The following is a 25,703-nucleotide window of genomic DNA, read 5'->3' as shown; positions in this document are numbered from 1 at the left end:
TGCTTGTGTGTGAGTGACAACCCACAAATTCCAATCAACATCTAGAGAAAGTTAAAATCCTCCATTATGAGACATTCTGATTTGCTGGCCCACTCTATTTTTCTATATAGCTGTTTGGTATACTCACTGCAGTCATTAGGCCTATAACACACTCCTACTCTCAATTTTGTTTTCCCAGTGCTTATATCACACCAAACAGGCTTAACACTGCATACATCAACCATATCAACTGGATGCACTGCCTTAGATTTAATATGCTTCTTAACTGAAACCATAACCCCCTCCACCTCTTCTGTCTTGTCTGTTCTTCTTATACATATTGTACTCCCCATATTGGTGCCTCCGTAGCCAGGTGGGCAGGAGCAGCAGTGAGTAGCACACGATTCTTGATTAGACCGGGGTTCAAGCCCATGACCACCAAATACGGAGGAATGCGGAAAGGTCAGGGAATGACCAACGCATATCCCCGGAGCAATATGGCCTTAGTTGCTAATGTTCCTGAAAACCAAATAACAAACAAACAAACTAACAAATTCCCCATATTCAGCATTACTTCTGTCTCAGTGACACCATGTTTCTGTGTTTCCTACAATGTCAGAATTTGATGACTAAATCAGTACTTAAAATTCATCAAATTTATTTTCAATACTCCTGGCATTAGTGCACATGAAATTAGCATTAGTAGAGGCATGTGATGCAAGAAAGCAAGCTTATACGGCATCAGCCAAAAAAAACCAAAAAAAAACTTTCTAATTTCACCCATCCATTCTTTCTAAATGTTCGTCTAGTTCTGCCTTGAATTTATTTAAGCTGTCAACTTCTACAACAGCAGGTGGAAGTTTGTTCCAACAATCAACCACACGCTGGCTAAAGGCAAACTTCCGCACATCTATTCTACAACTGTCTTTCCTCATTTGAATTTATGTCCCCTCAGGCAATTAATCTGGACAAGAGGCAGAAACCCATCAGCATTAAGCTTGCTCAAACCATTCAAGGCCTTATACACCTTAATCAGATCACCTCACAGGTGCCTAGTTGCCAGACACTGTAATTTACAAAACTTAAGTCTTTCTTTGCAAGAGCAACTTTTTGCTCCATTCACCTTTACATCCTATATATATATATTTTTTATGTGAACCCCAAACACGAGAGGTATTAGAACCTATAATACTTAGTACCGTGCTTGGGTTGGAGGTCGAGAAGACGAAAGAAGATATTTGTTGACATTGGACTTGAACTTCTGTAGATTGTAATTTTCAGGAAATACATATGAAGGAAGGTTGTTCCAGAAAATGGCAATTGAATGAATAAATGAGGAAGATGAAAAGTTGGTTCTGTGGGTTTGAAGTTGGACGGTAAATGGATGTTGGCTGGTGGCGGCACATGTTCGGGCTGTTTTGAAAGAGAGAGCGGGAATTATAGAAGCCAATTCAGAAGAACAGTGCCCATGGAAGTATTTGTAGAAGAGGCATGCAGCAGAAACAGTACGTCTATGAGAAAGCGAGTGGAGAGACTCTGTTAGAGATGTATCATTAATTAATCTAACTGCCCTCTTCTGAATGGAATCAAGAAGCTCGAGAGAGGTTTTGGGGGCACCATCCCAGATGTGGGAACAATATTCCATGGCAGGGCGGATTTGCGATTTATACAGAGTGAGCGGCTGTTTGGAAGAAAAGTAGCGCCGAGAGCGAAAGAGAAAACCAACTTTTTTAGATGCAGAGGAAGCAATGTTTGTAATGTGCTTGTGCCAAGAGAGATTAGAAGTCAGGGTAATCCCCAAAAGAGATATATCATTTTGCCTAGAAATCGAAGTGTCACTAAAGATAAGCATAGGAGCAGAAGAATCCTTTTTGCGAGATATAAGACAAGACTAAGTTTTAGAAGGGTTGAAATCAACTAAGTTGTCTTTGCCCCACTGGAAAATTACCTGAAGATCGGCATTTAAGGAATTGGTAGCAGATTTTCGAGAAGTTGAAACTGATTGAGCAGGATAAGGTTTCTCAAAATGGAAAGTGGAATGCAATGTGCTATCATCGGCAAAACTATGGATAGGATTTCCAGTTAATGGAAGAAGGTCATTAATATACCAGAGGAAAAGAGTGGGGGAAAGAACTGAACCTTGGGGGACACCGGCATTAGTGGAGAAGTTAGAAGACAGAGAGCCATCTACCATCACCCTCAGCGAGCGATCAGAGAGAAAACTGGATAACCAATTACTAAAAACAGTTGGCAAACCATAAGATGGAAGCTTGTTTAGAAGACCTTTATGCCAAACACGATCAAAAGCCTTTGAGATGTCAAGAGCAACTACCTGGGTTTCACCGAACCTTTCCATTGAATTAGTCCATAAATGGGTAACATAAGCCAGAATATCACCAGTGGATCGACACTGACGGAATCCATACTGGCGATCGTTGATCAGATGGAAGGTTTCTAGGTAGTTTAAGAGTTGGCGGTTAATTGATTTCTCCATTACTTTAGAAAGAGTAGAAGTAATTGCAATGGGACGATAATTGGATGGGAGGGATTTGTCACCCTTTTTTAGGAACTGGCTGGATATGAGCAAATTTCCAAGCAGAAGGAAAAACACCTTTGGAATAAGAAAGTGAAAAAAGGCGGCAAAGTATAGGAGTAAGTTCAGGAGCGCAGGTTTTGAGAACAAGTGGAGAAACACCATCAGGACCTGGAGCTTTCTTAGCGTCGAAGATCAAAATCCTTCTGATATCCTTTTGACGGAAGTCCACAGGAGGCATTGAATGGAGCGTGTTGGGAATGGTGGGAGGTGTTTTACCAAGATCATTAATACATGAGTTGGAAGAAAAATGGGATGCTAGCAGGTCAGCTTTATCCTTGGCTGAAGTGACAACAGAACCATCTGGTTTGGACAGAGGTGGGAGCAGAGATGGGCAAAAGTTGCGGCCAATAGCTTTGGCTAGAGACCAGAATGCTCGGCTACCATTGAGGCAAGAAGCAAGTTTTCTACTCTTAGCCTGTTCAAACTCTAGTTTGGACTGATTAATAACTGCTTTACAATTGTTGCGAATACATCCTATATCCTTCCTAAAATGAGGCCTCCAGACCTGTATACAGTACACAAGGTTACCATTGCCTCATACAAGGGGATAATCACCTCCTTATCTCTGCTAGAAAAATTCCTGTGTATCACTGACAAGACACCTGAGCTACTCTTGCAGGCTCTCTGCACTGCTCAGAAAACTTCATATCTGACTGCACAGTTACCCCCAGGTCCTTTTCATTCTCTACCACCTTGAGTGTAATACCACACAGTTGATATGTTACTCTGGGGTTACTGCTGCCCATATGCAGTACCTTACATTTGTCAATGTTAAACTTCAGTTGCCACCTCTCAGCTCATCTGCTCAACGTTTCTAGATCCTCTTGCAGTAGTGTACTGTCATTAGTGTCATTAACAAACCTGCCAACCTTCATATCGTTTGCAAACTTAGACATTAAGCCTGATATATACCTTCATCAATATGATTAATAAATACAGAAGCACATGCACGTGCTTACTCTTAGTTACCCTAACCCAGCCCAGGTATTTATTTGTTCCATGAGTAGTAGTTAATCTAGTTTAACTAAGTTATGTATGAGAACAGCTTCAGATATTTTACCTAAGGTTTCAGCTTTTAAGTATTTAACTGGGGAATACATTCCATTTCTGTTTTCTTTAGCCAGTTTCTGTTTTCACCTATAATCAATGAGTGAGTGAGGGAGGGAGGAAGGGAGGGAGAGAGAGAGAGAGAGAGAGAGAGAGAGAGAGAGAGAGAGAGAGAGAGAGAGAGAGAGAGAGAGAGATAAAATTTACCCTGACGTTAATGCTCATGAAATAATAAAGTTATCCTGTAGCACATATGTGTGCATGTATGTGGGTACAAACATTTATTATTTATCGGTGCCTCCGTAGTCAGGTGGACAAGAGCAGCAGTGCTCTTGTCCACCTGACAAGAGCACTGCTGTCCTCTTGTCAGGTGGACAAGAGGACAGCAGTTTCTTAGACTGGGGTCCGAGCCCATAACCACCAAATACGGAGGATGCGCAAAGGTCAGGGAATGACCACCGCATATCCCCGGAGCAATATGGCCTTAGTTGCTAATGCTCTTTAAAACAAAATAACAACAACAACAAACATTTATTTTTGTGTAATATGGGATGAGCTGTCTGCATTTAATCTGCTCTCCTTTTTTCCACCAACAATCTTTTTACATTATTCTCCATAACTTTATAACATAACTTAACAAGGGTTGAAAATCATCAATTTTTCGTTTCAGTAGTGTGCGAGCCATGTTTGGTCATACTTCATGAGTAATGCTAGGCTTTAGCACTAACGAAGCTGCATACAGTATTATAATTTAGCATCATCACCTGAAATTAGAAACAACATTTCTAGAACAAAATGGGAAGCACATATTTAAATTTTTCTATCAGTTTTGTTAGAATATTTACAGTATTGTATTTTCACTTTATTTTACCCATCTAATACACCACACGTGTTGAAAAAATAACACTTACAAAAAATTATAGTTAAAATTTTCTTTTGATTGGTTATTTAGCATTACTAGAAGCATATGATACAAGAAAGCAAGCTTATATAGCAATAACAAAAAAAAAAAAAAAAAACCCTTCCCATTTTGCCCATCCATTCGTTCCAAATGTTTGTCTACTTCAGCCTTAAATTTATTTAAGCTATCAACTTTCACAACAACAGATGGATTCTGTTCCAGCAATCAACTACCTGCTGGCAAAAGGCAAACTTCTGCACATCTGTTCTTCAACTGTCTTTCTCAAATTTGAATCTATGTCCCCTCAGGTTCATAATCTAAGCAAGAAGAAGAATCCTATCAACCTTGACTTTGCCCATACCATTCAAGGCCTTGTATGCCCCATTCAGATCACCTCGCAGGTTCCAGATTCAATTTGCAGAACTTAAGCCTTTCTTGGTAACCACACCCCCTTTATTCCACTCAATAACTAAAATGAGGCATATAGACATGTATGCAGTAGTCAAGGCGTGGCCTGACTATTGCCTTATACAAGGGGATAATCTCCTCCTTATCCCTGCTAGCAAAATTCCTGTATATCATTGACAATACCCCATGTGCTACTCTTGTAACCTGTTTCCACTGCTCAGAAAACTTCATAACCGACTGCGCAATTATCCTCAAGGTCTTTTTCATTTTCCACTACTCTGAATCCAGTACCACACAGTTGGTATGTTACTCTGGGGTTACTGCACTCAGGGTAGTGGAAAAGAAAAAGACCTTGGGGAGAATTGCGCAATCAGATATGATGTCTGCCAGGGGCAAAGGTTGATGACGTTGTAGACCGAATATCATCTTTTAAGGGCACAAAAGGTGATATAGTTGTACACGTTGGCACTAATAATATTAAGAGTAGGAGACCGGCAGAATTACTTAACAAGTACAGGTCACTGTTGAACAAAAGCCGAGAATTAGGGTTGAATTTGAAAGTGTCTGCAATTCTGCCCAGACACAATAGGAGGGAGTATATGATGAGAGCCTTGTCGATCAATTCGGCCCTGGAAAGATTGTGCAAGGCTCAAGGGGTAGAATTTTTTTCAGCCTGGACTGTACTTGTTAACAGGAGAGATTGCTTCTACAGGGATGGGATACACTTAAATAGAAAGGGTGCAAGAATATTTGCTGATGCTATCGAGGTAGTGTTAGGTGGGTCGGAAAACTGCTAGCTTGGGGGGGAGACAAAGACCAATAGATTGACAATAGCCACTGGCAGAGGTGAAAGAGATTCTTGCACTGCTTCTATTAGAATGAGCAGAAGCCTGAAAAACAAAATGCATAGTATTTCAGAGACTGCTGGGAGCCATTGCAGTACAAGTAAACACATGGGTTGTGTTAGGGTAGCTAAGAATAGAAACAGGTGCAGGTATACTTGCGTGTACACCAATGCTAGGAGTTTAGTAAATAAATTTGATGAATTTGAGGTATTGCTCAAAACATCGAAGGCAGATATTGTTGGGATATCAGAGACGTGGTGTCACACAGATATAAGGGATGCAGAACTGCGATTTGGGGAGTACAACGTCTACAGAAAGGATAGACAGGATAGGAAGGGGGGGGAGGGGTTATGCTATTAGTTAAGAAACACATAAAAACCAAGGAAGTGAAGCCAGTCGACATCGCTGGACAGTGCAGTGTGGAGTCAGTTTGGTGTGACATAAACATTGGGAGATCAAAATTGAGAGTAGGAGTGTGCTATAGGCCTAATGACTCTGATGAGTATAATAAGGAACTGTACAGGGAAATAGAGTGGGCCAGTAAATCAGAGCGTCTTATAATGGGAGATTTTAATTTCCCAGATATTGACTGGAATTTGGGGGCTGGTTACTCACACACTAGCAGGGCTTTTGTGGATTTATTGGATGATTGTTTTCTACATCAGCATGTTCGGGAGGCAACTAGAGGGAGTAATACTCTTGATTTGATTATCAGCAGTGATTCTTCATGCATTAAGAATCTGCAGATAAATGAACCACTAGGTGGCAGTGATCACAGTGTGCTGAAGTGGGATTTACTCAAAGAGGTAACTACCATTAGGGGTAAAGGGAAGGGTTATTGCTTCCGTAAAGGCGACTACGATGGACTGAGACAGTATTTAAATTCTATACAGTGGGACCAACTGATGATGTTACCAACAGCAAATTCAAAATGGGAAGCATTCAAAGAACTTATCTTGGAAGCCACTAGGCTTTACATACCAACTAAGAAATATTGTTCAAGGTTTAGGCCAAAATGGATGTCAGATGAACTAATGAGGCATATGGCAGAGAAGAAAAATGCATGGGATACATACAAATTAACACATGACACAGAAGCCTATGATAGATACAAGTTGATATGCAACCAAGTTACAAAGGAGGTTAGGCAGGCGGAGGCAGATTACGAGAAATCTTTGGCAAGGGATGCAAAGAAAAACAGCAAAGAGTTCTTTACTTATGTAAACTCTAGAAGGAAGGGGATGAATCAGATTGGTCCACTTGATATTGATGGGTCAAGAGTTGATGATCCTGCTCAGGTAGCTAACAAACTAAATGAATATTTTGCATCGACATTCACACATGAGGAGATATTCAGCGAGGGGAATGCCAGAGGTGTATTCAACTCTAGCAGTAAGCTACAGAATCTTGAAATAACTGGGAGTAAAGTGGAGGAGAAACTGTTGAAGATAAACACAAGAAAGGCACCCGGGGTGGATGGGATCTATCCAGTTATATTAAAGGAGGCAGCAAAGGAAGTAAGCAAACCCTTAGCCATAATTATGAGAGCTTCCTTGGACTCAGGGGAGGTACCCATAGACTGGAAATGTGCAAATGTGACCCCAATTCACAAAGGAGGATCAAAGGCTGACACAAGTAATTATAGACCTGTGAGCTTAACTTCTGTTCCAGGAAAATTAATGGAGGCACTGGTTAAAGAAGCACTGCAGGATCATTCAGACAAGACTTCAGTTATAGCTCAGACACAGCATGGTTTTGTTAAGGGTAAGTCTTGCCTGACCAACTTGATTGGATACTATGATGCAGTCACAAAAGAACTGGATGCAGGGAATAACTTTGATATTATATACTTGGATCTCAGAAAGGCTTTTGATACTGTTGCACATGGAAGACTGCTACACAAATTGGAGCAGTGTGACATTGGAGGCAAATTGCTGCTATGGATAAAGGGGTGGTTGAGGGGGAGAAGACAGAGAGTGGTAATCAATGGACACTGCTCATCGTGGACTGATGTTATTAGTGGAGTCCCTCAGGGCTCAGTGTTGGGTCCATTATTGTTTTCTGTATTTATAAATGATATTGATGATGGTATATCGGGCTTAATGTCCAAGTTTGCAGACGATACAAAGGTTGGCAGGGTTGTCAAGGACACTACTGACACTATGCTGCTGCAACAGGATCTGGAAAGGTTGAGCTGATGGCCTGAGAGGTGGCAAATGAAGTTTAACATTGACAAATGTAAAGTACTACACATGGGAAACAGCAATCCCAGAGCAACGTATCAACTCTGTGGTACTACACTGACAGTGGTAGAGAATGAAAGGGACTTGGGGATGGTTGTGTAGGCAGATATGAAGTTCTCTGAGCAGTGCAGACGGGCTGCAAGAGTAGCTCATGGAGTATTGTCAATGATATACAGGAATTTTTCCAGCAGGGATAAGGAGGTGATTATTCCATTGTATAAGGCGATGGTCAGGCCACACCTAGAGTACTGTATACAGGTCTGGAGGCCTCATTTCAAGAAGGATGTAGAGCTGCTGGAACGAGTACAGAGAAGGGCAACAAGATTAGTGAATGGAACAAAGGGGTGCTCTTACGAAGAAAGGCTTAAGTTTTGCAAATTACAGTGTCTGGAGACTAGGCACCAGCGAGGTGATCTGATAGAGGTGTATAAAGCCTTGAATGGTTTAAGCATGCTCAATGCTGATGGGATTCTTCCTCTAGCTCAGAAAAATCACCTGAGAGGGCATAAATTCAAATTGAGGAAAGACAGATGTAGGATAGACATGCGGAAATTTGCCTTTAGCCAGCGGGTGGTTGGTTGGTGGAACAGACTTCCATCCCTTGTGGTGGAGGTTGATAGCCTAAATAAGTTTAAGGCTCAGCTGGACAGGTATTTTGAACGAACAGAGGGGTGAAGTGGAAGTGGGTTTTTTTTTGGCTGATGCTGCATAAGCTTGCTTTCTTGCATCAAATGCCTCTACTAATGCTAATGCTAACTTTTAGCATTAGCATTAGCATGCTAATGCTAAAAGTTTTCTAAGAGTGCAAACAGGCTACAAGAGTAGCTCATGGGGTCTTGGGGGACACACTCATAACGTTATTTCACAAAGAGCAGTGTCCATTGATTACCATTCTCAGTCTTCTCCCACTCAACCATCCTTTTATCCTTAGCAGCAACTTGCCCTTAATGCCATACTGCTCCAACTTGTACAGTAGTCTTCCATGTACAACAGTATCAAAAACATTCCTAAAATACAAGTATATGATATCAGAATTATTTTTTGCATCCAGTTTCTTTGTGACCACATCATAGTATCCAATTAAAATGGTCACACAAGACTTTCCCGCAATAAACACATGCTGTGTCTGAACTATAACTGCTGCCTTCTCTGGGTGATCCTGCAGTGCTTTTTTAACCAGTGACTCTATTATTTTAAGAAGTTAAACTGACAAGTCTGTAATTACTTGTGTCAACTTTTGATCCCCTTTGTGAATTGGGGCTACATTCGCACATCTCCAGTTCGTGGGGACCTCCCCTGAGTCCAAGGATGCTCTCATAATCATGGCTAAGGGCCTGCTTACTTCCTTTGCTGCCTCGTTTAATATAACTGGATAGATCCCATCCACCATAGGTGCCTTTCTTATGTTTAACTTCAACAATTTCTCCTCCACTCTGCTCTCAGTTATCACAAAATCATGTAATTCCCTGTAGAGTTCATTAAGCTTCCTGCCTCCACTTCCATTCAGATTTGCTCATGTGTGAATGTAGATGCAAAATACCCATTGTTTGTCAGCTACCTGAGCAGAATCATCAACAATCAAACCATTGATATCAAGGGGATCAATCAGTTAACCTCTTCCTTCTAGAGTTTACAGGCGCTTCCATAGCCAGGTGGGCAGGAGCAGCAGTGTGTAGCACACACTTCTTGATTAGACCAGGGTTTGAGCCCGTGACCACCAAATATGGAGGATGCGGAAAGGTCAGATAATGACCACCGCATATCCCCAGAGCAATATGGCCTTAGTTGCTAATGCTTCTAAAAACCAAATAACAACAACAACTAGAGTTTACGTAAGTACAGAAATCTTTTATCTTTTAAAAAAATCTTTGCATCCTTTGCCAGATTTTTTCGTTATCCGCCTTTGCTTGTCTAACCTCCTTTGTGACTTCATTACAGAATAGCTTATATCTACCGTAGGCATCTGTGTCTCCTGATAATTTATATGCATTCCGTGCATTTTTTCCCTCTGCCCTGAGTCTCATTAGTTCACCTTGAACAGTATTTCTTGGTTATGAATAGCCATTTAGAATTTGCATTTGGCAATATCATCAATTGGTCTCACTGTATAGAATTTGAAAACTGTCTGAGACCACTGTAGTCACCTTTATGAATACAAAAACCCTTCCCTTTACCCCTGATGGTAGTTACAGCTTTGTGTAAATTCTACATCAGTTCACTGTGATCACTGCCACCTAGTGGTTTCTTTATCTGCAAATTCTTAATGCATGAATAATCACTGCTGATAATCGGATCAAGGGTATTACTCCCTCTGGTTGCCTCTACACACAAACACACATGTGTACAATTCATTTTGTGAGCTATGAAAATTGAATTTTTGATCATGCTGGAATTATAAACATACTTCATATAATTTCTAAAATGGATATTATAACATATGTGACAGAGAGTATGCTTCAAGGAGGTGAACTATTGACATGCTGCTGCAGGAAGCAGTCATCCAATAAATCCACAAGTCTTGCTAGTGTGCAAGTGACTAAACCACAAGTTCCAGTCTATATCTGAGAAGTTAAAATCCCCCATTATTTATTTATGTGATGAAAGTCCTTTTACTTAAATCAATACAATTTAGTTTTTAAATGGATGCATCATTTTTGTTACACACAAACACACATGTGTACAATTCATTTTGTGAGCTATGAAAATTGAATTTTTGATCATGCTGGAATTATAAACATACTTCATATAATTTCTAAAATGGATATTATAACATATGTGACAGAGAGTATGCTTCAAGGAGGTGAACTATTGATTTTTATATTGATGTTTATTGTACATTTGTAATTGTTGTCATAGTAACATTGAGTAGCCTACTATGCTATTAAATTTGCAGTAATCTAACTTCTACTGAAAATTGAACTTTTATAGTAGTTGAAGGCATTTGTTGTCCTATAGTTGGATGTCAGGAAGACTACTTATAGAAAATTATATAACAATACAAGCTTTCATTGGGATATATACAGTGTATTTATTTCTTTTTGTGCATGTGTAAATGTGCTAGAATGAAAAAGTATTCTTCACTAATATTATCGATGTTTAACTTAAGCTGGCTTAATATGTTTTTCCACTTTGACTTATTTAGTTATTAATAATAGTAAAAACATCAGATTAAATGTAAAGGTAATTTTTATTTATATAAATATACAATTAAATTTTTGAATATAGACTGCATAAGCAAAAATTGGAACAAGTCAGTAATTTTATTTATCTAGGATTAGTCTTTAATGAAAGTCGATGGAATAAACAGTGGAATAAGTAAAGCAGTATAAGTGTATAGTAATACACTTATATATATTATATATTAATACACTTATATTAATACACTTACACAATATATAATGTACTTAGCAGTGTAAGTGTATATTAATACACTTATATATATTATATATTAATATACTTATATTAATACACTTACACAATATATATGATGTACTTAGCAGTATAAGCGTATATTAATACACTTAATTCTAATTAATACACTTATTGTAATGATTGTGACACCATGGTGATCTGGAAACCGGCAGTCCTATTGTAGGGCTTTAAAATGAATAAGACAGTAGCACATTCCTTGATGAGGTACATTTTTATATTAAACATCTTTTGATGTTTATCTAACTGTATTTGTTAGATACTTCCTCCTCTTATCTTTATAATTTCAGGAAAACATGTATGCTGCTTAAGCAAATATTTCTACATTTTATACATATAAAAGTTTCAAATGATTTTTAACTTCATTTTTAATATCAGGTTATCCCTAGAAGTTATGACCTTGAAACCTCGCTGTGAACATGTAGAGACTGCCCAGGGAGTACCACTGACTGTCACTGGTGTGGCCCAATGTAAAGTGATGACAGAACGAGAATTTTTGTCCACCGCAGCAGAACAGTTCCTAGGAAAAAATGTGGAACATGTGAAATGTGTTATTTTACAGACCCTTGAAGGGCACTTAAGAGCAATACTAGGTGTGTGCATGTGTTTATATTTTTATATTCAGTTAAAACTGATTATTATAATTTCAAGATGAATCTTTTTAAAATTATTATAGAAGGGAAAAGCTCCGTTATCAGTTAGCATTTGTATCTTTTTTTTTTTTCTTTCTTTCTTTCTTTTGTTTCTTTAAGGTTCTTTAAAGGCAAACTAATGAGTATTTCTCATATTCTGTGGAATCATAATTATATTAACCTAGTGTTGTAAACAGAGGAGCCAATTGTTTTAATCACAAGCTATTAAATGGCAGCATTGAAAGGCTATTGTTCTTACATACATTGATATGGTGTAAATTTAACAGGTATTACAATTACCGCATATTGTGGCGCCTCCGTAGCCAGGTGGGAAGGAGCAGCAGTGCGTAGCACACGCTTCTTGATTAGACCGGGGTTCGAGCCCGTCACCACCAAATACGGAGGATGCGGAAAGGTCAAGGAATGACCACCGCATTTCCCGGAGCAATATGGCCTTAGTTGCTAATGCTCCTAAAAACCAAATAACAAACAACAACAACCGCATATTGCATAAAAAATACGTTTTTTTTATAACTAATTAAGCTATCATTGTCAACCCCTATAACTTTAATGTTTAAATATTGACATTGGGTTATAGTTTAAAATAAACAAATGTTGTGTTTCTGTGTATAGTCTGAATTGATTGATTTTATATAGAATATATATAGATGGAAGGTGGTGTATACAGAAATTAGTTATGCATATTTTATACTAGACTATTGAATTTGAAGGATTTCAGAAAGCACTTGTGAAAGTACACAATGTTTTCTGAGACTGTCTTGTCTTCTATGCAGTTATTTAGATTTAAATATACAATACAATAAAAAAATTTGATTAATATATTATGCAAAGAAGAATTTTATCTTTGGGAGCCCCATCCCATTAGGAACCATAAGGCCTCTGAACAAAAAAAAAAGATTAAAGGACATAACATTCCAATAACTGCTAAATCTTGCCATAGGGTTGGGTTTGAGATGCTGTGGTAATTCATTTGTGAAGTAGGCCTCTGTAGCCGAGTGGTGAGGAGCAGGAGTGCAGTAGCACACGCTCTTTGAGTAGACCGGGGTTCAAGCCCCCGACTGCTGAATACGGTCAATCTGCCAATCCGCACTGGACCAGCGTGGCAGATTATGGTCCATTTCCCTCAGCATGAATTGAGGAGGCTTCCATTCTGCAGTGGGTTGATAATGGCTGCACTTTACTTTTACTTTTTTTTACCAAGTTAAGAACTGAAAGAAAGCCTTGAAACAAAGCATTGAATATCCCTAGTTAGCCCCCTCATGATGTAAATTACAATCCAAATGTTCGAATAAAAGTAACTCATCAGGTGGAAGTATTGTGGGGGGGGGGGAAACAGATTAAATAAACAAGCAAACCTGTAATAACAGACTGAAACCTGGATGTCACTGAAATAACTTAATAATAAAACTTAGAATTGGAAATAATTCATAAATTTGGAGGAAAAAATAAAATATACCTATAAAAATATAAATAAACCGATGAATTGAAAAGATGTTTTGAACAGGATATTCCTTTGTAACCACAATGGTACACTCCATTATAACATCCCCACATAATTGGGGATGATGTAATGTGGATAGAGCACTAAAAGTGGATATTACCATTACCATAAATTCTTGGTGCCTGGAGGCCCCAGAGGGTTTTACTCTAACACTGGATATCAATTATATGATTTCTGTTCTGAAAGTAGATGCAGAATTTAAATATGACTAGTACAAGTATACAGGAAAGAGACAGGTGGTAGAAGGAGGAAGTTCTTGGTTGATTTGGAAGACATGTTCTAGAACATTTTCCATTTAGCATGAGAAATGTTCCAGAAAATAATTCTAGTTAGGCAACATTTCACACATTTAAGATGTTGCACAAGTTGGAAACTTGGGATATCTGTAGATTATCAAGAGACCTTTTCAATATGGGATGTATAAAATAGTGTGCAATTTGGATTTTCAGGAAGTGACACAAACTAAGGGATATCAAAAAAAACGATTTAACAAAGAGTTCTAAGAAAGAAAGAAAGTAAGTCTTTTCAACACAACAGACAGGTTTCACTATGAAACCTGTCTGTAGTGCTGAAATTAAGCATATTCTGTTGGAGGAATCTGGGTCATTGCTACATACATTGTAACTTGGGATTAAGGAGTGTAGGGGCAATCAGATATTCACAGAGGTTGGTACTTGTAAAGATGTTTAGTCGCCTGAATCCAATGTATGTTTAAAAAATTTAGGGTATTCTGTGACTAAGCCTTTGAGGTCACCACCTCTTATTATTATTTTTGATGTGAATCGAGATATCAAAGAGCACGACTTAATGAAGGAGTTATGAATAGAATTTACACGAGTATGGCCTTGAATAGGAGGAGTTTGCTAAAGAATGTAAAGTTTGTTTTTCAAGGGTTAGTAGATGTCATAATAATTGAAATTGGATATTGACTTGCAGTTTTAGAGTTAGGGATTTCCTAGAGCATTCTCAGCATATTTACTTGGGTTATAAAAGTCAGAAGTTAATGAGGTATTATTTAACTACAATGTGCTATAGGTGTCTTCACTATGGACATATGGCAGTTTGTTTGTTATTTAAAGAAAATAGTTTGTTCTTATTGTGCAAGGAATGGACACTCATATCAGGAATGTTCATATAAGAACATGAAACCTACTTGTGTGAATTGCTCAGCTGTAAACTGTCCTTCGTCACATTCTGTTCAGAGCACATTGTTTCCATCATTCCAGAATATGCCGTTGTTGGTCTGGAGCATAACAGAGACTCTTTAGTTTTTGCTTCAGGATGCATGGACTTACTGATTGCTGTTGTTTCAAGCTGTGTACTGAGTTTGTTTTCCTCTCTTATTTCTTTCTTCTTCTACTGTAAGTACATATAAGTAATCATATTCAGTATGTTAGGTCTGTTGCATGCCCCTAATTTCAGTTTTGTTGTTCTACTCTTTATATCACACAAGACTGATTCAACATTATCCTAATATTTCCTGTGGATATTGTCTTCTTGAATCTATGCTTTATGATCAGATGCATGACCTTTCTCTCCTTCTGTCATATGTCTTTTCTATATTAGTTGTATTTACCATATTCAAATTCATCAAATTTATTAACTATACTTTCAAAATTAGTACATGAATGTGTGAATGAAGCTCTCTCTCTCTCTTTTTAAGTTTTAAAAAAATCACATCACATGTAGTTGCTTACAGCAGTTCTTTCTTCAGGAATTTTCCATGTTTTTAATTAAATTAGTTCTAGTACTTTCTGAACAGTTGTTCAGTAATTTTCTATTCCTTTGCCATGGTTCCTAGTCTTACAGCCAGTTCACCTTTCACTTTTTTAATTATAAGAACCCACAGTAGGCCCTGTATTACCCCAACTACCTTTCCAGTTACTGTATGTCTAAACAAATTGTATCGAATTAGCGCAAAAATCAAATCTACCTGTGCTTTGAGCACTGATAAATTTATTGGTCTGAGTATGCATTGAGGCTAGCAGTTTTCTGCAACACTATGGTCTTAGTTGCATTATCAAGCATACCTGTACCTCTTTTATTGAGACTGCTTCTTTTCTATCTTTTAGAAGTCAAGTCCATATTAAGAAAAATTCTACCCAGCAAATGTTGCAGTGTTTCACAGTCTTTCCAAGCTGAAACTGATCAGCAAAGCTTGGGTCATAAACTTTCCAGAATTCCAACATTTTCTCATTGAATTCTTATGTGTGACTTTTAGTAGTATAATACTAAGACCAGATGTTGCAAGAAAGCAGACTTTCTGCATCAGCCAAAAATAAATAATAATAATAATAATAATCCAAATATTTATACTACTCCTGCTCCCTCATTGTAACTATCCAAGTGCACTCTAAACTTAGCCAGGCTTACAGCTTTATCATGTTGGGTGGTAATTTATTCTTAATGGGTGGTAATGTATTCTCTCCCCCCCCAGATGTCTGGTTGTCGAACTTTGCAGTTCACACCTTCTAAGCTGATCGTCTTAAGTGCATCAATTTGTATGCGTTAGTAATCTGGTTTCCCACCTTTGAATCCTCCCCAGAAGCTCTGTTTTTTTTTGTTTTTTTTTTAGGTGTGGTCTTGGGACCTAAATGTAAAATTCCCAAGGTGGTCTAACCATAGTCATTGTATAGAAAGATAATGACATCCATCTCCCTACTGGCAAGGTCCTGTAAATAATGGACAGGACACCATGTGCCATCTGCCTTTTTACATTGCATGAAAAATTTTGTATCTGACTAAATCATAACCATTTATTTCATTTTATTTTTTTTTTTTTGTCCTGATGCACTTTTAGCTCCTCTCCCCCTAGCTTACATGTAAAACCAAGATTTCTGTTCCCCAAATGCCTAACCTTACATTTTATCCATTTTAACCACAGTTTATCTGGTTATTTTATATGTTGCTGAAATTTGGGCATCTGCTTCACCCTCACTACAAAAATTGGTATTCACATGTGGATACTGGGCCCTGATATGGTCCGCTAATAAGCATTGCCGACCTCCTCAGTTGAGAACTACTGACATGCTGAACAACTAAATGTACCCAGGCTCCCAAAGTTAATTGACATCAGATGTTTAATGACTACTATAAAAATCTTCACAGTAGTGATAAATGCCTCGAAGATCTGGGATTTCTGTCAGTGGCACAACCCTTTGCCATCCTTGAGGTCTAACTGCACACTAATCCTGAAATACAATCATCTGAAACTTTGATCATTTCTTACTGGACCAGGCACTCGTGCACCTTAAAATTCAGTAGCCATCAGACATTTCTTATCGGTAGCCATCTCAGAAGATGGCTACTGATAAGAAATATTATAGCATTCTCCTAAAGTGGATTGCATCTGTTCAACTGGAATAATTTTTTCCTAATCTTTTGGTTTAAACTGTGCTAGATTACCAAATGATGAAATCGAAGTAACATGCATGGTGTGAATTGTTAAACACCTGTTTGTGGCTTTTCTCAATATCACCATATAAATCTGAAGTAAGACTTCAGATTTATATGGTGATATCATTGGTTTGATTTTGATCCATCTTCCCTGCCATTGTTTTCAGTTTTAATATGCAGTGATGTTCATATTTGTTCTCTTTATATTTTCCTATTTATTTTATATGCATTTTCATATTGTGTAACTAATAATTTCTTATGTAACTTTTACCTTTTTCCTAATTTCATTTAATCATATTTGTCATATTCTACCAAAGTGTAAAACTCTTGGCCATGTCACTGTGATGAGTATTATTGTTTCTAGTACTGTGTGCCATACTTAGCAGCAATGAACATAATTTATTTATTTAGAAGCACTAAACTTTAGTTGTTACTTTTTGGACTATATATGTAGTCAGTTTGCATGGTTTGAATTGTTAAACACCTGTGTGTGGCTTTTTCTCAATATCACCGTATTAATCTGAAGTAAGACTTCAGATTGCCTAAGTTTTAGATCATTGATACCTGCCAATATATTATAAATTATAAATAATATTATAAATATTACAATATTGTTATAAAAATATAACAATATTATCCTTAAAAGATGATAATTATTTTTTAGTATCATTAACTTTGATCTATCCCTGTAGCCAAATGCATGGGCGTAGGCTGGCATGTTGTGGTGGTACTTCTGGTATCTTTAGGGTTCACTGATCTAAACCTTTCCAGGGTATCGTCTCTTCCTCAGACACTCGGCTTCATTCATCAGAACACTTAATTTTTTCTTCACTTTTTGTTGTTATCTAGCATGTACGCGCGCGCACACGCACACACACACACACACACACACACACACACACACACACACACAAAAAGAAAAAGAAGCACGGGTAGCAATATTACCTGCTAGAGATAGCCAGGATGCAGTAGTAAAGGCAGGCACTAAAGACCTTGTCCCATAGGAGAATTTGCTGTGGCAGTCTTCCCCTTCACTAACATCATCATGAGTAATGTTATCCAGAGCATGCTAGCTCTATTTTAGCCATAGTTGTGGCTAAAAAAATTTAATTTATTGAAATATTTAAATGTAATATACTATCGTACTGTATACCAATTTTTTTTTTTTTTTTTTTTTTTTTTGAAATATACATTTCAATTTTAGAACTGTGATACTAATTGAAACCACTGATTCCTGTTGATCATTGTAACTTTTGAACCAATGAAAACTTCTAATGAAAAATATGCTTTTCCCCTCCAGGTACTTTATCTGTTGAAGAAGTATACAGAGATCGAGACCAATTTGCTTCACTTGTTAGAGAAGTTGCTGCTCCTGATATTGGTCGCATGGGTATAGAAATTCTCAGTTTCACCATTAAAGATGTATTTGATGAAGTCGATTATTTAGCATCTCTTGGAAAAGCTCGCACTGCTGCAGTGAAGAGGGATGCTGATGTTGGTGTAGCCCAAGCAGAGCGAGATGCTGGCATTCGAGTGAGTTTGTAAAAGTTTAAATTGATTTCCCTCCTTTAGTATAGACCAATAGTTTGCAAAAATGCAGTACAATTTTGTATCCCACTTGTATGTGGCATTGTACTTCAGAATCATTTTTCAGCAGCTAGTTTTCATTGGCAAAAATAAAATATTTTGGCCACTGAAGTGAAATAATTTTTTTATGTTTAATTTTTTTATGTATTTTTTAATATTTTGATGTATTGGGGGGGATTATAATCTTATACACAATTTTAAAGGAAATATATTATGAAAATATATTTGTCAATAAGTATTTGATTACAGATCACATTTTCTCTAAGTAACAAATGAAAAGGTTTAAAATGTTGTAACTGTTATGAACTATTATAAAACAAATTTGTGATTTTTTCATGTCATGTGCTCCTCGAAAGAAAATATTATTGTGAGTACCATAGATAATCTTACAAACATCTATAGGCACCTCCGTAGCCACGTGGGCAGGAGTGGCAGTGCGTTAGCACACGCTTCTTGATTAGACTGGGGTTTGAGCCCGTGACCACCACATACCCCCCCCCCCCCCCCGGAGCAATATGGCCTTAGTTGCTAATGCTCCTAAAAAAAAAAAAAAACCAAATAACAAACATCTATCCAATAATCCACCTCCTACTGCACCTTGATAACAGTAAAGTTTTGATAATAAGTTTATTGGTAGACATGTTATGTGTACCACATATGCATTTTATGTTACAGATATGATGTACACTTAAAAATAATCTGTCAGTAAGTATTCCAACAGATAATTAATGAAACAGATACTAATAGAAGTACTGTATCTGAATGATTGCTTACAACACATGGAGTGCTCTGTGAAAGTATAATGGGTTCACCACTTGTCACTCATTTGTAGAGATCTGGGTTCAGATATCATCAGTGACTGGAGGAATTCTTAAAGGTTTTTTTCATTCAGTGCCTTGATCTTAGATGGAGAGCAAGCATTCCATGTATCAGTTATTTATTTTATTTTATTTTATAATTATTTTTTTTTTTTTAAGACCAATCAATATACAAATACTCATCAGTACAAATTTGTACAAACATATTGCGCAAACTATATAAACTTGTGTACCATGTAACCTTGTCCATTATGACTGAAATTATCATACATAATCTACACTGTTTATTTTTTAAATATTTTATATTTTTATAATTAATATAAAATACATATATATTTTTCAGTCATGTACCAAGAAACCTCCAAACAACAGTGCAAAGATGTTTAAAGTACTGTTGTAATCTTCTCACATTCTAGCAGTAAGCTTACTGTCTTCCTCAGAGAAATAATTGTAACTGACTATAGTTGAGCAGCTGGTATTGGATAGGTCACACAATGTCCACCCACCAATTTTATGTAGATAAAAACAGAATGCTTGAAAAACTTGAAGGAAACAGCTTGTAATGTCTACATTTTGGCTTTTATGAGGAGGAGAAGGGGTGATTCTGGAACAAAATAGAAATTATTCCTGGATGGTAATATATAATTAAGTAAGTAATTTCCGTTGAAATCAGATGGATATTGGAAATAAAACATCAACAGAACTGTTGCAATATATTAAGAGGCAAAATGGGAAGGGAAGGAAAGAAGGAAGGAAGAAAAACAAACAGATTTTCTCTCTCTCTCTCTCTCTCTCTCTCTCTCTCTCTCTCTCTCTCTCTCTCTCTCTCTCTCTCTCTCTCTCTCTCTCTCTCTCCCTATTGGAGGGTTAGAAACTAGCTGGCTCTAGCAAGCAGTAAATACTTAAAGTAATGAAACTTGAGTGGAAGGCAGTGATTATGTTCCCTGTAATTTGAAAAATACAGAAACATAAATGCAGGTTGACTGTCACTAATCTGGCAGCATTGAGACCTGTGGGGTGCCGGATTAGTGAGTTTGCTAGATCACCGGTGGTTATTTTAGCACATACAGTTTACCCAACGGCTAACCACCTCATCCTACCTTTAACACGTTGACTGCCTAGCAAGTTTAAGAAAAAAATTCGCCAGGGGCCAAAAAATATTTACCAAATAATTTGATTAATAATTCTAAAATAAATATTGTAATGTCAGTGTAGTCATTTTTTCACTTAAAATATCAAAAAAAAAAAAAGAAAAAGTCTCTTTTTTTTATGTTGCATATATGTTGCCAGCGTGGCCCAGTAGGTTACTTTATTTCTTGAGATGCAGTGTCGGCCACATACTTGTGATGCTATTACGGCATACATATGAAGGTTGTTTGTGATTAGTTTATTGCACACGTGCCGAGCGCTGCAATAAAACTAATTGCAATAAAATTAAATCTAAAACATCACAATAAGTTTGTCAGTATTGTTAGAGATTTTTTGAAAACAAGTTCGTTAGCGTGCTGTATTATCCATCATATTGTGTTGTGTTTTCCGCAAGTTTGTACAAGTGTTGTTAAAAAAAAAAAAAAAAAAAAAAAAATCTAAAAAGGAATGGCTAAAAGAAAATTACTAAAATAAGAGGAACTGAGAGAAATTGCTGGAATTTACAATTATGCAGAGTTAAACTTCTCACAGACACACCGCTGTCGAGTTTTTCAGAAGTTCAACTTTATCTGTTAAGGACAATGTACAGTGTTTGCACTTTACACCACGAGAGGCACTTCCTTTATGCATTGGAACCATGGCTGGGGCTAAATGTGAGCAGGTTATAATAATAAATGCAGAAAAACAAGTGGGAATGGCTTGCCAGTGTTTACGAGTTCACGCCAACAGCTGATGCTGCAACCAATGAAACCAAAGCAGTTGCAGCAGGTCGGTGTGCCAACCCGGGAAATTTGAAATTACATTTGCGGAAATTATGGCCGAATTAGCAGTGGAACCGGATTACCGGTGGCCAGATTAGTGATGGTCGACCTGTAGTAGAAAGTGAACAGTTAATAAATGTAAGTTATACTTAATAAATTACTGCAAGTGTTTAAGCTATTAGTACAAATTCTTAAATATTTTCCTCATTACACTTGCTTACACTTACAACTTTAATGCCAGAAAAAGCATTAAGAATGAACATGCATCTCAACTTTATCTCCAATGTTTTTGAATATAATGAATAATAATTAAATCATTAACAACATTGTTTCTTCACAAACTGATTTCATTAATATTTTTATTCTTTGACACGATCAATGATAATAATGAAAATTTAACTGAGTGTCAGTTAAATTTTCATTTAACTGACACTCAAATAATGCTAATGACTGAATGCCATTGTAGTCAATAACAAAACAATCCTTTGGAAAATATAAAGTGTAGCAGTGTTGGTGGCTTGATAGCAGTGCAGCTGCACCAAGATCCATGCTTAACCTCTAAAATATGTATAAGTCTACATTTTTTAATTCTGGTAAAATTTATTATTAAAAACTTTTAATCATAAGAGGCACTCATACACACTAGCCACACAAGAGTTATTGATAAATAACTGTTAAGTTATTACTGAGCAGTTATTAATTTAACTTTATTACAGGGTCAATATTTATGAATATTTTATATTGGTCTATTTAAATTTGGTGTCTGTGCCTATGTTCAGCAAGAAACAGCTGGTGGCATGAAAGCTTAAACATGACGATCACATGCTAATCAGTTTTTTCCAGTGATGCTTGACACTGTCAATCAATCTTCCATTTAGTATGAGCTTATTACCCTTCATCCCTTGTATTTCTGACTCTCTCTCTCTGAGTAACTCAGGATTTTTTTTTTTGGCTGGTGCAGCAAAAGCCTCAAGCTTCCTTGCACCATATAGCTAATGATAATAATAAAAAAGATAATTTTTCTTTGAATATATTCATAGATAAGGCTAAATTTCAACTTGCCTATCTACAGTATATGCCCGTACCATCTTAACTTTGATTGCATATTTGTTTTCCTGAGGTTTTTTCTTATTTCCTCATTTATTATATGGGCGCCTCCGTAGCCAGGTGGGCAGGAGCTGCAGTGCGTAGCACACGCTTCTTGATTCGACCGGGGTTCAAGTCCGTCACTACCGAATATGGAGGATGCGGAAAGGTCAGGGAATGACCACCGCATATCTCCGGAGCAATATGGCCTTAGTTGCTAATGCTCCTAAAAACCAAATAACAAACAAACAAACAAACATTTATTATATATGGTTTTGCCATCTGTTCCATGTATATTTTTTAAGTCTCATTTCTGAAGATTCTCATTTTTTAATGAATTACTTTGTTTCTTACCAAGCTGTCTGCTCCATAGGTTAACATAGGCTTATAAATAGCTGATTTTTTTTTGTCCTTTGGCTAATTTCTCTTTTGCTACATATGAATTTGTTTAACTGGCTTTTTAGATTTCTTGCTTTGCTTATTCTGTTCTTTATTTCCATGTCTAATTTTTCATCTTCATTAATGATTGTTTCTAGATATAGAAAATTGACAACTTGTTACAGTTTTTGCTTACTTAGTCCAGTGGTATCCAACCACCTTTTCATGTACAGGGGTCACATTCAAAGTTAGATTTGTTTTGTGGGCCACACTGAGTGATTCGAGAAAAAATTGTGTGTTACATTTTCCATACCTTGTTACATGTAAAAGAAAGTTTCTATTTTCATGTTATTGTTTTTTATTTTCAGGCTATATATATAAAAAATGCGAATTCCCAACACTTTTATGTGAAAAAATCTGTCAGCGATTTATTTTTTATAATTTTATTAAAATTATAAAAATATGGCTTACTTTTGAATTTTTTAAAAAAATACCTTACTTTTGCTTTTAAATTCTCACTTTAGGAAATTTACAACCTCAAAAGGATCACTGCTTTTCAATATTAAGATGAGATGATTGTGGCTAGATGTTTTTAGATAATTGTTCAAAATTTGTGATGCTAATTCTCAATACGGAATGAAGGTGATCATATGTTTATTCTGTTTCTTTTTAAATATTTATTTGATTCCATACGTGAAAAAAATTGCTCACAAACATACGTTGATCCAAACAAAGTAGCCATTTTCGTGGCATTTTATATTATTAGTGGAAAAATCTTCAGATAGGAGGGCCTTGTAGAATTCAAATAGTTTATTTTCGTAGTCAATATACAGGTAATCCTTGTATAACACAGTAGTCGGGTTCCTATAAAATCTTGTGTGGTGCGAAATGGTGTCATACGGAACTAAGAACTAGTACAAAAAAGGGGATTATGTTCCAAAGGCTAACAAAAATATATCATTCTAGATTTCGTGCATCTTTAAAAAAATCATTAATCTGGATTTGTTTTTGCTTGGTAGATCTTTGTAAATTTCATCATATGGAACTAAGCATTTTTGAAGCTTCTTTTTGAACTTTGGGTTCCTTTTAGTCGAAGAATCTACATTCAGAAAATAAGATTCTAATTGCTCGGCTAACTTTATGCCTTCCCATATACTTTTTAGTGTAAAATTTGTAACTTCAGAACTTACTTCTGCGCTATCATCCTGTAAATTGATATGATTTTCCTCAAATACTGTTTCCACCAAACCCACTTCGTCAGCCTCCTTTTCTACCAGTAATTCTTGAACATCTTCAGTAATCATACCTTTTTTTTAAATTTTATTTTAGGAGCATCAGCAACTAAGGCCATGTTACTCTGTATATATTATCTATAAATTGCATGTGTTCTGCAGTCGATCTTCTATTTTGCTGGACGAAAAACAGTTTCTAGGAGAAAAAACCCCACTATCCTCTTCTGAGACCGACTAACTCATCCACCGTTGTAAAGAAGGTCCATAAAAATTCCTCACATCATCAGTGGGATTCGAACTGAGGTCTTTTCCACCCGGTGTGGGGAGGATGGCGATTCTACCAATTGTGCTACCCATGAGGGCTTCAGTAGTCATATCATCAAAACCTTCCCCTCCTACTGACTTAGCAAGTTTTACTATTATGCCAATTCTATTTTCTGCCGGTTTGATCACATTTCCTGAATGAACTGACTCTGGCCGTACATTTTTCCAACACGCATTGAATGTTGATGGTTTTACTTATTTGAGCAATAAAGCTACAATTCCGATACAGTCCACAATTGAAAAATGTTTCCATGCCTCCATCACTTCAATTTGGAATAATTTTTTTCCAACGTCTATTGTAACAATTTTCTGATGTGACAAGTTTCAAAGGTAGATATAATGCCTTGATCTAATAGCTGAATTAAAGAAGTTGTAATAGATGGTAGAAAAAAAGTGGTAGTTGTAATAGGTGGTAGGAACATTACTTCAACGTTTGGATGATTTAAATATTTCGGGTGGCCTGGTACGTTATCCAAGAGTAATAAAACTTTGAAATCTAGATTTTTCCACAAGTTTAATAGCACAGAGCCTAACACAGAGATTTCCCATTTTTATTTTTATTTATTTATTTTTTTGCATAACGATTAGTGAGCCAAACGCGGGGATTCACAAAATAGAATGTAATGTTTAAAATAAAAATTACATCCAACATAATAGAAGAGTTTTCCTTACACAAAAGCTTAAAAATATTGTGTTATGCGAGGTTTGCCACAATTCTCTAACCATGTTATATAAGTACCGTGTTGCGCAAGGATTGCAGCACTTTATCAATTGTCTTAGAGCAAAACCGTGTTGTAGAAGTACCATGTTATATGGGGGTTGCCTGTGCTTATCTTTGAACCATGTTTTGGCTTGAAGATCAATAATTTCAAATTTGCAAGCTGGGATTGTATTTTTCAGTGATGGAAATAAATGGGTTCTCAAACAAGCTTATGCCTTTTTCATGGGATCTTATATCAGAAAATCGATTTTGAAACTCTCCAAAAAGTAATTGTAATAATGAGAGGCAGTGGTTCTTTGGAAACGTGTTTCTCCTTTAGCTTGGTATGGCATTCAAAGTAAACTAAATTGTCTTGCTCAATTTGGGATTAAAATAATAACAGCTTATTCTGAAATGATTTGATATCACCAAACAAATCAGAGACCAATTTTCCTTTCCCTTGTAGTTTTATATTAAGAGCATTTAAATGACTAGAAATGCCTGTATGAATTGCAAGATCAAACAGCCACTCCATAGTTGTTTTATTGGTTTCCCTTTTTCTGTCATAAAAAATATCAATTTCATGACGTAGTTTAAAGAACCAATGTTAATACTTTGGCACGACTAAGTCATCTCACTGCACAATATAAAATTACATCTTCGTATTCAG

At 36.6% G+C, this 25,703-nt stretch overlaps 1 protein-coding gene across 1 annotated transcript in view; it reads left to right on the top strand.

The window, feature by feature from the left end:
* Nucleotides 1-25,703, top strand: part of LOC150086002 (flotillin-2-like) — a 253,731-nt gene that overhangs the window by 95,269 nt on the left and 132,759 nt on the right. Inside the window, exons 4-5 of the mRNA XM_090373646.1 lie at nt 11,827-12,041; nt 18,299-18,531. Of these exons, the coding sequence (XP_090229772.1) occupies nt 11,827-12,041; nt 18,299-18,531 (448 nt within the window). The remainder of the gene's footprint in view (nt 1-11,826; nt 12,042-18,298; nt 18,532-25,703) is intronic.

Source organism: Mastigoproctus giganteus, chromosome 5, assembly GCF_048544385.1.
Source record: "Mastigoproctus giganteus isolate SK-2022 chromosome 5, ASM4854438v1, whole genome shotgun sequence".
NCBI classification, from domain to species: domain Eukaryota; kingdom Metazoa; phylum Arthropoda; class Arachnida; order Uropygi; family Thelyphonidae; genus Mastigoproctus; species Mastigoproctus giganteus.
This window is presented reverse-complemented; position numbering and strand designations above follow the sequence as displayed.